The following is a 12405-nucleotide window of genomic DNA, read 5'->3' as shown; positions in this document are numbered from 1 at the left end:
CTGATGTTGATGCGTATCATACTGAACTTGTTACAGAAACTAAAAGACCTTTATGCTGCACTAATTTATTCTAATGATAATTTTCAATAAAAGAAATTCGGTCCAGAATTTACATCATTTCAGCATTAACTCTTATCCTGCCACTGAAATTAGGATAGGATATAGTGGTAATTACAATGAAACGATGCAATTTTAGCAAGATAATAGCCAGTGGCGTGTCCGGATTTGCCCCACACCTCTCCCCTTTTAATTTTTTTTATCATTTAACTTGGTGAACCAATACCCCTTAGAAATTTGTCTAGCCCCTGCTGGGGCCCCTCATCTAATGTATCCTAGAAACGCCGCTGTTAGTAACGATAAATGAGACTAGATCCAGGGATTGATCAGAATCTTCGAGATGCCGACACTCTTGTATTTGAAATTTGACCAAGGTCCCTTAATATAGGCTGGATCAGATCCCTTTGTCAGTGGCGGAGGCACACAATTATTTCACAATTCATATTATTTAAGGATCGAAATCACTGCCCGAATGTCATTCGTATGATTATATTTTACATATTTCAAAAATTGAAATCGCAGTAGACACAACCAAAAAAAGGCAATTCGGGCACAGATTTCAATTTTTTTCAATAAATATTGTATGACATCTGTGCCCGAATTGTATTAAATTAAGATAGTTCGGTAAGGTTTCAGTGAAACAATAGTGTTTCTATCGAAGAGTTTGCAAAACTCTCATAACTAAGTTAGAAATTCGGGCAACCTCAGATATCTCCCCCCTGGGACGTAAACCTGGCTCCGCCACTGCCCTTTGTCATTCATTCCCGAATGCCAGACACATAGTGGTCGTGATGCCATTAAAAATAGAACAAAATTGATTATATAAAGAAAGACTTACAATTCTCGGTAAGTTCGACAACTGTTTCATACTCTTCAACTTGTACAACTCCATCGCCTGTAATAAAACAAAGTGAAACGCTCGTATCGAAAACTTAAACAACCACTGGCGACCACGTCAAACGATGGTAGCCGATTCTGATGGTAGCCGATTCCGATCGCTTGGCCTGAAGACACGATCCAGAGATCAAGAGAGAAGAGCTGGAAATTCCAGCGGAAATTGTGGTTTTTCTATAGTAGGTGCGCGCAAGTTGCATTAATCAAGCGATCTGTGTTGGCAGGTGCCAACAGGGGTTAGTGATATGGTCCACACATTGTGGGTTTGAGATATAGTCGTTAATCACAAATGGTATAACCGTTCTCACGAAAGATTAATTTTCATCAAATTTAACTTGGTAAATGCATGACATAAAGACAGGAAAATACCAAGAAAAGCTTTCTATAGTCTTTTTACGTTCAAAATTTAGTGTCTGCTACAAAACTCGCTGCTATAATATATCAATTATGTCCAATTTTCACAGGACTATATTTTACACAATCACAGTTTTCAGTGGTCAGAATTCGGAACGAGGGATACTGGATCTCTTTGGTACTTACCGTCAACGTCATAAGTTGCTTTAAATTCAACTAAACCATTGTCGTCAACACCAAATACGGATTTGATTTCTTCATCAGTGAAAACACCATCTTCAGCAGCAGCATTGTATTTAGCTTGGAACTCAGCATCTCCTGCTTGTCTCTTACCAAAGGCCCTGATCACAATTGGTACAAATGGTGCTATTCTTCTTAGCAATCTCCTTCCTCTGCGAAATCGTATTCGCCACGAGTCGGTTTCCTGACCGATCATCATTACTACCAAAACCACGATTAAAACAACTGCAACTTTCATTTTACGGTTTAAATAAATCTGAAAAAATGAATAAGATAAATAATATCTATCATCCAGTCCCTCTTTGTCTTCGTACAGCTTCAAGAACACATACATGTAAAGTATGGGCGTCAGAGACTAATCTTAACGCACATCACTCCCTTTCCTGTTTCTCTTTTCACAATGTTCCTTAAAACGAAACTGATGCTTGTTCAATGATTTGCCCCGTGTTTTGTGCGTCGTTAACCATTCTTTCCTTAGGTCCTACCATACTGGTTTAATATCTTACTGTCCAAATACCATACTGTCCAAATACCATACTGTCTTACTGTCCTAATGTCTTACTGTCCTAATGTCTTACTGTCCTAATGCTGTACTGTCCTTATGTCTTACTGTCCTAATGTCTTACTGTCCTAATGCTTTACTGTCCTAATATCTTATTGTCCAAATACCATACTGTTCTAATACCTTACTGTCCTATTGCCCTACTGTCCTAATGCCTGACTGCCCTATTGCCTTACTGCCCTAATTTCTTACCGTCCTAATGTCTTACTGTCCTAATGTCTTACTGTCCAAATGTCATACTGTTCTAATGTCTTACTGTCCAAATGTCTTACTGTCCTAATGTCTTCATCACATGATCCTAATGCACGTTCTTCAGATTTTCCAACCATAATAATGTCCTCATACTGACGGTTTGATCCAGTATTTATACAATAAATAGTACAGAAGAAAAATATGTGCCATATGAAATTTGTTTTGTATACTTACTTCGTCACGATGTCAAGCCATTAGTCGTCATACACCTCGATTGTATTAGCCACTATGCTTGTAACACGAAAGTCTGTAAATGCAGATATTTGGTTGGATTTTACGCTACCGAATACAGCGAATACGATGTTCATACTGACTTGACATTGTGAAGATGAGTTAAAACATTTGTATTCTTACCTATACTTACAAGGCTTTTCTCTGTGTTTTGTAGATTTGTTAGACCATCTAACTTTCAGATTCTATTGTTTTCTCCCTAATTTATAGTCAATTGTTGTTAAAACTAATTTATTTCTGTTGTCACTCAGTTACATTCTTTATCCAGGATATCGCTGGAGTTTGATGCTACGTTGGTGAGAGATCCTGTACAAATTTCAGAAAAATGCGAGATGAAGAGATTGAGTTCTGAATTTCGCAGGGCGATCGTGTTGTTCCAATACGGAAATAACGTTGACAATTCCTGGTTCAGCACGTTTAGATATTACAATGATTAATATTATCAAAATGCAGGATTGTTCGGTGTTTATTTTCGCTTTATTCAGGAAATTGTTGGTGATATTATATTCATACCTTTAAGTGTATTTCCTGTCATCTACTTTTTTTTTTATATTGCATTCAATGAGTTGGTCGACGCTGGATCACTTTTAAGACATATATTGGAATATTACGTCTTACTTTTCAAAGACAGCCCCCCCCCCCCCCCCTTCCCTTTCAAAACTTTCCAATAATTTATCATTCTACATTTTACCCATTACTTCATTTATATCATACCCCTACAAATACAGCAAAGGTCATGTTGATACTGTATAATTGCGATTATAATGCGCACGTTGGTATAATGTGCACCCCTCCCCCCTTTATATCTCCAGTATATCTTGTGTCTTATTTATTCATGGTTGTCCAACAGGCCGATATGATCTGAATGGTCAATGAGTTAGTTCATCCAATCAGATACATTGTAACAAAAGATTTTTAAGTCTATTCATATTGCCATCATAGTCAGAGTCTGAATATCACAGGAGCATTTCAGTTGTCTATGATTTATTTATCTGTAATCCAAAGAAAAGTAGCCAGTGGTGTTTCTAGTCCATAGGTGGGTGGGGGCCAAGTATGACAAGAGAATTGTCAAGGTGGGCTCACAGGTAATCCTTTCCCATTTCTAACATGCAAACCCAGGTTAGCCTCTTTTTACCATTTTATTTTATTTACTAAATAAAAACTGGTCAGGTCAAAAGTTAATTTGAAAAAAAAATATAAAAAAGTCTGCAAAACTTGACCTCTTCTGAATTATTGGAAGGTAGCAGGGTTTTAACTCTAGACTCCAATAACTGTAAAATTAATCAATAAGTTTAGCCATGAGATGCCCCAGGTCGGTGCAAATCATCAACAGTACACAAGTCAATATCAAATCTGAGGGATTAATAGTCAAAGTGAAAAGCTATCTGGATCCTCCATGGAGAGATATTTGACTGATTTGTTTCGTCAAGCATGAATTGAATTGCTTGAGTCTCATGATTTTTGAACTATATCAGACCATGATTACTCTTTTTGAAACCCCTGCTTGTTCTTCTTGTTTGATTTGTTTGATTTATTTCTCCCGATTTTGGTCATGCTTATTCCTTAGGACAGAATTGTTTTGCATGAACACGTTTAAATCACATTATGTCTGCTCTTGTATTGTTGTGAAAAATTTAAAGACAAAAGATCATACATTAACTCGAACAATATGATCAGCCATCTTAAAAACTTTTAAAATAATTTCCATTTCTACTCTCACTACAGGATTTATGACTTCTCCCTTACATTTCTTACATGTTGTCTTGCTGAAAGTAAGAATTCTCCAAATTGTAAATCATTCATGGCAGATCTATTCAATCACATACCTAGGGGTCCACCTCGCCCTTGCTTGACCCTATCATCCCTCAGGCATGTGAAAAGTTAATGGGCACTTCATGAATTATCTGAGACACCTCTCATATTTCCCCCCACTCATTCAGGTTGTCAGCTATCTTAAAAATTAATAATAATGGCATGAAAAGTCCATCTTATATCTCTTTCTACAAGAAGACATAAAACGACAGAATTGAAACCATTGAGCCAATTGCACTTTTTCCCCCGTGTCATGCTTTCAACCCTGTTCTATTTACTGACTGAGACTTACCCATCCACTTCAGACACAAGAAGTTCATCACTACCACAGTTCTCACACTCTTCCCATGAACTGGCTTTTTCTTCATTGATATCTTTTATAGTACCTACAAAATTAGCTTTAAGCTTCTTAACAAATAAACTTTGAGATTTTCAACTTATTAGCTTTAAGCGTTTCAACCAATTAGCTTTAAGCTTTTCAACCTATTAGCTTTAAGCGTTTCAACCAATTAGCTTTAAGCTTTTCAACCTATTAGCTTTAAGCTTTTCAACCTATTAGCTTTAAGCTTTTCAACCTATTAGCTTTAAGTTTTTTAACCTATTAGCTCTAAGCGTTTCAACCAATTAGCTTTAAGCTTTTCAACCTATTAGCTTTAAGCTTTTCAACCTATTAGCTTTAAGCTTTTCAACCTATTAGCTTTAAGCTTTTTAACCTATTAGCTTTAAGTTTTTCAATCTATTAGCTTTAAGTTTTTTAACCTATTAGCTTTAAGTTTTTTAACCTATTAGCTTTAAGCTTTTCGACCTATTAGCTTTAAGTTTTTTAACCTATTCTTTTTAACCTATTAGCTTTAAGCTTTTCAACCTATTAGCTTACATTTTTTTTAACCCATTAGCTTTAAGCTTTTCAACCCATTAGCTTTAAAATTCTCAACCAATTAGCTTTAAACTTTTCAATCTATTAGCTTTAAGATTTTCAACCTATTAACTTTAAACTTTTCAACCCATTAGCTTTAAGCTTTTCAACCCATTAGCTTTAAGCTTTTTCAACCTATTAGCTTTAAGCATCTTAACAAATAAGCTTTGAGTTTTTCAACATATTAGGTTCAAGATTTTCAACCGTTAAAACAAACCTTGAACTGCAACAAGTGTGTTAAAGTTCGACTGAGGTGAAATGTCAGGCAGTCTTACAGTTATATTCTTCAAATCTTCATTGTCTTCTCTAGCCATTGATATTCTACTATATTCATCAGCTATCAGTTCACCTAGAATTCATAACACAAATCTTGAATTTCTGTATTTTTCATTCCCTCAATTATAAACGTTATTCTTACATGGAGCTAAATCAAATACTGACTGACACTTGAATACTTTAACAACTGATATTAAAGAAGAGAGTTCAGAATGACGTTTCAAACATTTGACATACCTTTAACGCAACGTAAATCAGTGCAATTTATTACAGGACCTGGTGGGTTGGTTTCCAAGGGATAAATATGGTTGCTAGGGAAGAGTCGTATAGATTTATAGGGTTGCTGATTGGTTGATATACTCTTATCACTGATATACAGTTCTCTTGTTATCTGAAAATGAAAATAAATTTAAATGAAATGGTAATGAAATAGAGAAATGAAAAAAATTGAATGAATGAATGAAAATTATTTCACACAATTACAGAAATGTGTCCAGAGCACAATTAGGCAGAGACAGATTCTATGACTCTCAGTCCCATTACCAGGTTTACCTACTACAGTGAAACATGGTAGAAAAAAACCAGACGATGATATAAAACATACTAACCTCTGTAAATGGAGTAGAATATAACAATCTTACTGTACAAGATATTCTACACACCTCATCATTCTAAAAATAAAAATATCACTTTTGTATTTTAATAAAATGCTTCCTTAAGTGATCATGTGACAGCAGAAATAAAATAAAATGCAGTTTTACATCATAATCTTCTGCCTCTCAAATTGAAATTGGGACACAAGAAGAAGCAATATATATACCTCAATTATATCTGACAATGGTTGAGATTTGTTCTGTTTCACCAGGTTATTGTTGTTTTCAGAGACGTTAAAATCAAACACATCTTCTAGATGAGGTATTAATATATAGCAGAAACATGGTGGTATTTGACTCTCCTGTAAATATATTTAAAAAGATATATAGGTAACTGTTAGGACAGATGTGATTTCACAGAACAAGGTCCTATTTAAAACATAGTCATGAATAATATATGAAATCGACAGTTTTTACATGTTTCTTCTGTTATTTATTTTATATTGCTTGTATAATTTTTGCTGATTAATTTTGTTTATATGTATACAAGTTAGGCGTATTACAAGAAAAGCTTTTTAGCCTAATTTCTTACCCTAATAAACTGATTATTATTATTATTTTTTATTATTATTAGTCCAAAATTAGTTTAAGATAAAACTATAAATAGGTATTATTCAATCACATATAGTTCACTCACTTAGCAGGGTGTAGGCAAAAAAGTCTTACATTAAATAATAGATCTGATTGAGTATCCTGACTGTCTTGTTGACATGATATACCAGTCCAAGCTTTATCAATTACACTGAATAGATTACTATCTCTGTAAATAAACACAACACATGTGAAATTCAGGGGCCTTATTCTTGAAAATTAACAAAGATAGAATCTAGTTTTCAAGGATTATACAGTAATCTCATTGGATAAAAAAATCAAATTTGAAGTCAGTTTTAGTGATTGACCAATAATATGACTGGAACACTAAAATCATCTTAATATAAGTTTTTGAGAAGAAGGACCTAGTATCAACTAATATTAGGGCCTACTAAACATTTTTAGTATTTCTATAAATTACAATAGTATTTGTTCACGCCCTGTATCCACACAAAAACATGAGAAACCGCTTTACATTCCCTTAAACCTTTCAAAGTATCTAAAATTACCTATCCCTGGTGACTCTCTGTTGAACTTTAAGACCTGAAAACCATGACAAACATCCTACAGATGAGTCTAGATTACCCAGGTCTCTATCTTCGGGTAAGTGAATAACTGCCATAGTGCCACTGTCTTCAATCATTATACCACATCTACAGAAATAGAATAAAATTTGCAGACCAAGATAACTGCAGACTAAAGGGAGATAATTCAAAGACTAGAGGGAGATAATTTGGAGACTAAAGGGAGATAACCTAAAGACTAAAGGAAGATAATTTAAGGACTAAAGGGAGATAATAAGAAGACTAAAGGGAGATAAAGAGAAGACTGAAGGGAGATAATTTGGAGACTAAAGGGAGATAATAAGAAAACTACAGGGAGATAATTTGGAGACTAAAGGGAGATAATTTGGAGACTAAAGGGAAATAATTTGGAGACTAAAGGGAGATAATCACAAAACTACAGGGAGATAATTTGAAGATTAAAGGGAGATAATTTGGAGACTGCAGGGAGATAATTTGAAGATTAAAGAAAGATAATTTGAAGACTAAAGGGAGATAATTTGAAGACTACAATGAAATAAATTACATATTAAATGCCATAATTCAAGGAAGAAAAAAGGAATTGATAATTGCGAATTCATTCAGGTACTGCTAAATTTACTACATGAATATAAAATATGTTGAAAAATAATTGAAATGAAATGTTACCTATAAACTTTCAGTCTGGCATCATAATGATGAAAGACACGAGATATGAGAGCTAGGAATGATAAGGGTTGGTCTGTATGATTCTCAAGACACTGTCGTAATGTAGCTGTACTAGAACTAGTTAGCATAGGATGCTGGGAAGGAGTTATCGTATGAATACTGGTTTCTTTTACTGTCTTGTTGTAAGATTCTGTTATTTTAGTATTTGATGTTGATGGCATAACCTGCAAATATAAGTAGAGAGCTCAGAACAAATCTTTAATCTTTTACTTGTTGGTTAGGGGAGTCTAAAAATAGTTTTTAAAAAATGTTTGTGCACATTCAGCAAGGCTTCAAAGAGTCTACATTATAACTTAAAGGTGTTTAGAACAAAACAAAATGACCATGATCAGAATCAAGCTGTAGTTAGGTTAGATGTTGTCTTAATGGTCCAATACCTGATCACTGTGAATCTGAGATATATCTCCGCCTACTTTATATGTTGATAAAACAGAACATTCCTTGGTGCAGATTGTTGGATCTTAAAAAGAAATAAAGCAGTAGAACAAGTATCTAAATCTGATTGCGTGATTTTCCCTGATTACCTATACCAATTATATCTGGGTTGACGTTAATAATAGTTGATTAATAGGAGAGATCAGCCATGACGTCATAGAGGTGGTTTGTAAGAGTGGTTTGTCCTACCAATTGTCCTACTCAAGTTATGTATGTGTTTTATTATATATCAGCATATCATCGCTAAGCTGATTTTCCCTATTCAAGAACAACAGATTTTTGCAAGCTGAGTAATGCTATCTCAAATTAAATACAATTTGTAAACCAAGTCATACCTTTAGAACAGGGACAGGACCAATGTGACAGAGTTGTTTTTGTCTGTTTAACTGGTGATGGTACCAGGACATCAGACTGAGTTCTAATGTTTACATAGTTGGTACATAATATTACACTCTCATTGGCTGATAAACAGTTCAACTCTTGCCTATAAATATATATTCGGATCTGATCATTTGGGCTAATTTTGAACATCAGTTGCAGTACTTGTAAGGAGTAATGCCCTTGTCTAGCAGTACTTGTAAGGAGTAATGCCCTTGTCTAGCAGTACTTGTAAGGAGTAATGCCCTTGTCTTGCAGTACTTGTAAGGAGTAATGCCCTTGTCTAGCAGTACTTGTAAGGAGTAATGCCCTTGTCTAGCAGTACTTGTAAGGAGTAATGCCCTTGTCTAGCAGTACTTGTAAGGAGTAATGCCCTTGTCTAGCAGTACTTGTAAGGAGTAATGCCCTTGTCTAGCAGTACATGTATGATGAGTCATTGTGCAATAGTTGTAGTTGCCTATAAAGTATTTTTTTCAACTAAAACATGCCCTAATACTGAATATATTACAGAATTGGACAAAACTTGTTTAAAAGAGGTATTGTTAAGACTGAGTGCAATATCAAGTCAAGTACCTAATGTAATACTGATGTCAAGGTATAAGACAGAGTTTGTAATAACTTGACATTGTGAAGATACATTCTCTACAGATATTGAAAGTGAATAAAGCACATCCATGGAGATCCAGTGCAGTCATGTTCAAAATATAAAAAAAAAATTAATGAAAACAAAAGTTTCTGATGCAAATTTTAACCCAAAACATAGGCACAAGTACTGTTGCTCAAAGCAAGCAATCTTACCAAGGGGCAAATATCTCTAACTCTGTTCCAACTCTTATCTTTAACTCATCCATAACCTGTTTAGTAAACAGAACAGCATGGCTCTTCTGGTCACCTCCCTCCAATAATGTACATCTTGTTATTTGTAGAGAATATAATAATTCAAAATATTCGACTTTTACTTTAATACTTTTGGGTGGCGCTGTAATTAAAGGATTTAAATATTAATAATCTCATTAAATTGAAACAAAATCTTTTTCAACATGTTGATTATCATAAACGTCTATAATTAGGAAAATTGACCTACATGCCACCTATTGGCCATTGGGTGGTATTGTCATCTTTGTTGTTTTCTTTTGAGATAGGGTTTAGAACAAAAACAAGGTAAAGTAGATCTATGCTTTCTAAAGTCTGTCAAAAAATGTCACAATTCAAAGCGTACCTTGTTGTTCATTGTTGCTTTGATTCTGATGTTTCCAGATTCGTAAACATGACCTCTCTCGACCTTGAACACGGAATAAACTTTCAGCAAAACCACCCCTGTAAGAAAAACACAGAACTTTACCGCTATCAATAGCTTGTTGTGATCTTTGTCTGACAATTTTCTTATGGAATTATTAAGATTAAGAAAAGTAACCTTGCGTCTATAATTGTTAAAAAGCAACAAAGTACAGAAATTTGTTTACCTTATAATTCTAATTCTCACCTTAAATATTTTTTGTGTTTCTTCTTTGCAGAATCAGGGTCTGGTTGTTCTTCACGGTAGTCTTGTTTTTCAGGTGACTTTTCCCAGTCCATTAATTTCATCCAATCACTGCCTTTTAAACCAGATGTACATGGTGACTGTGATTGGCTGGAAGAGGGGCAACTAATCACCATGGGAGACAATCTGCTTTCCTTAATGTAATAAACAAAATATTTTATATTCTTTAAAGATCCAAATGAATGCTGGGAATTTGGTTTATTGAATGTAAATTGATCAGCAAATACAAGCACTTTTCCATTAACATAATATTCCTGTATTTTTTAACATTACTCATTTAGTCATCAACTCTTATTTCATTACTTGGGGACTATGGTGGTATTATCAGCATGGATAAAAACATATCCAAAGGACACATCATCAAAAATATATTCAAGTATTCGAGCACATTTTTAATCCTTTTTTCAAAAATTACAAATGATATTTTACTTGTTTTTCTAATGTCGAAACTTTTGTCCTCATTTCATCATCTGAGCCAGAAGTGTCTTCTATTCTCTCCTCATTACTAGGTTTCCTTCTTTTCTGGGGCCTTCTGGATTTCTTGATCTGAGCTAGTCTGGGGGAGACTGCTACAACCTCTTCCTCACTCTCACTTGAATGCCAAGATATCAACTCATCCTCTGAAACAATGGTAACGAAAATATTAGAGGCAACCTAATGATGTTATGTAGAGCCTATGTTCCTGGTAACGGTACACTTAGTGTTACTGTTGATCTCTGGATAATTTTTGTTTTGCCGCTTCTGTCATTTTCTCCACTTACCAAGATAAATCTTGTATTAAGGACCAAGATTATAAATATCATAAATATGGGATTTAAAATTGACCAATCAACACACTTGCGTGTAAGTGAACCATGTTATAATCTAAATACAGGATTTGGTTTTAATAACTCAACGCACTTTTATAAATCAGTCAAACATTTTCCTAGTAACCTACCAATATCTTGACCTTCATCTTCAGAAGAATTATTTAAAACACACGGCAAGGACGACATTTTCTGTTTTTTGGAAGCTGATGGCGCCTTGTTTGTGGCTGAATCATCCAATGAAAATCCTGAAAACCCATCACCACTCCTTGACCAATCAAAACTCTTGTTACGTGATTTATGAGTAGATGAGTTAAAATCTGCTACTGGTTTTTCTGCAGAATACTTTTTACCCCAGCCTACTTGTTGGGAATCAAAACTATAACTATCTTCAAGCTGAAAAAATAATATTAGAGGATCTGTCATTAAACCAACTTCTTCTGTGAAAAAGATGAGTTATTCATAATAATAAATCTATAATGACAATGGTGAATATTAGCTGGGCTCTTAAGAATTTTGCCATTAATAGTAGTCCTATCTAACCAGTGAAAAGGCAGACAAACTAATTTACACATGTATGTGTTATACCAACTCATTCAATATTGTTTGTTTGCAGTGACATAGACATTTTACAGATTTACTACAGGGCAAGATGGGGTGCATATTATACATGCTTGTGCACTATATTCAATCATAAACGGTAAGAGACAAAAGTAGGAAACATTGTGGATTATGATGACACTGATCTTTGTGTGTGTAGATCTTAATTATGTGGCCCCTTGTTTCGATGTGAAATCGGCTTACCTACCTTTCTTTTACTTTTCCTACTATGACAACTTTTCATGGCGTTAAATACAAACAACGATGGGTTAAAAACGAAGTTAAAAATTTGACAACAAAAATCAAAATAAACTTTCACTTTCTTTCCCGCGAAACGTATCTCCTTTGCTAGAGAGCTTTACAAGGGAGGACAATCAGAACAAATTCAGACAACAGTTAAAAATTGATATAACATAGGGTCTTGGCAGTACTGATCGGGATTGAAATTATACAGAAAAGGACAGCTTCATACAGTGTGCTGGTAGAAATATTACCAATATAGTGCTTCTCGTAACATTCAACATTCAAAATGGATGT

The 12405-nt window shown here is 34.4% G+C and overlaps 2 protein-coding genes across 2 annotated transcripts; both read right to left on the bottom strand.

The window, feature by feature from the left end:
• Positions 1-45: 45 nt before the first annotated feature.
• LOTGIDRAFT_231426 (hypothetical protein) lies at positions 46-2436 on the bottom strand (the record flags this gene model as incomplete). Its single annotated transcript, XM_009052812.1, has 4 exons — positions 46-143; positions 896-952; positions 1492-1801; positions 2332-2436. 4 exons carry the CDS (start codon positions 2434-2436, stop codon positions 133-135), a joined length of 483 nt encoding a protein of 160 aa, XP_009051060.1. The 3' UTR covers positions 46-132.
• A 1802-nt stretch (positions 2437-4238) lies between these two features.
• On the bottom strand, positions 4239-12112 carry LOTGIDRAFT_159169 (hypothetical protein; the record flags this gene model as incomplete). Its single annotated transcript, XM_009052811.1, has 17 exons — positions 4239-4356; positions 4695-4788; positions 5536-5667; positions 5832-5985; positions 6203-6265; positions 6415-6549; positions 6914-7007; positions 7348-7491; positions 8050-8273; positions 8487-8569; positions 8880-9028; positions 9721-9901; positions 10142-10239; positions 10406-10596; positions 10892-11082; positions 11400-11664; positions 12077-12112. The coding sequence occupies 17 exons, from the start codon at positions 12110-12112 to the stop codon at positions 4239-4241; spliced, it is 2352 nt and encodes a 783-aa protein (XP_009051059.1).
• Positions 12113-12405: the final 293 nt, after the last annotated feature.

The sequence above is a fragment of the Lottia gigantea genome, assembly GCF_000327385.1.
Source record: "Lottia gigantea unplaced genomic scaffold LOTGIsca_19, whole genome shotgun sequence".
NCBI classification, from domain to species: Eukaryota; Metazoa; Mollusca; class Gastropoda; family Lottiidae; genus Lottia; species Lottia gigantea.
The sequence above is the reverse complement of the archived record's forward strand: the minus strand, read 5'-3'. Positions and strand labels throughout refer to the sequence as shown.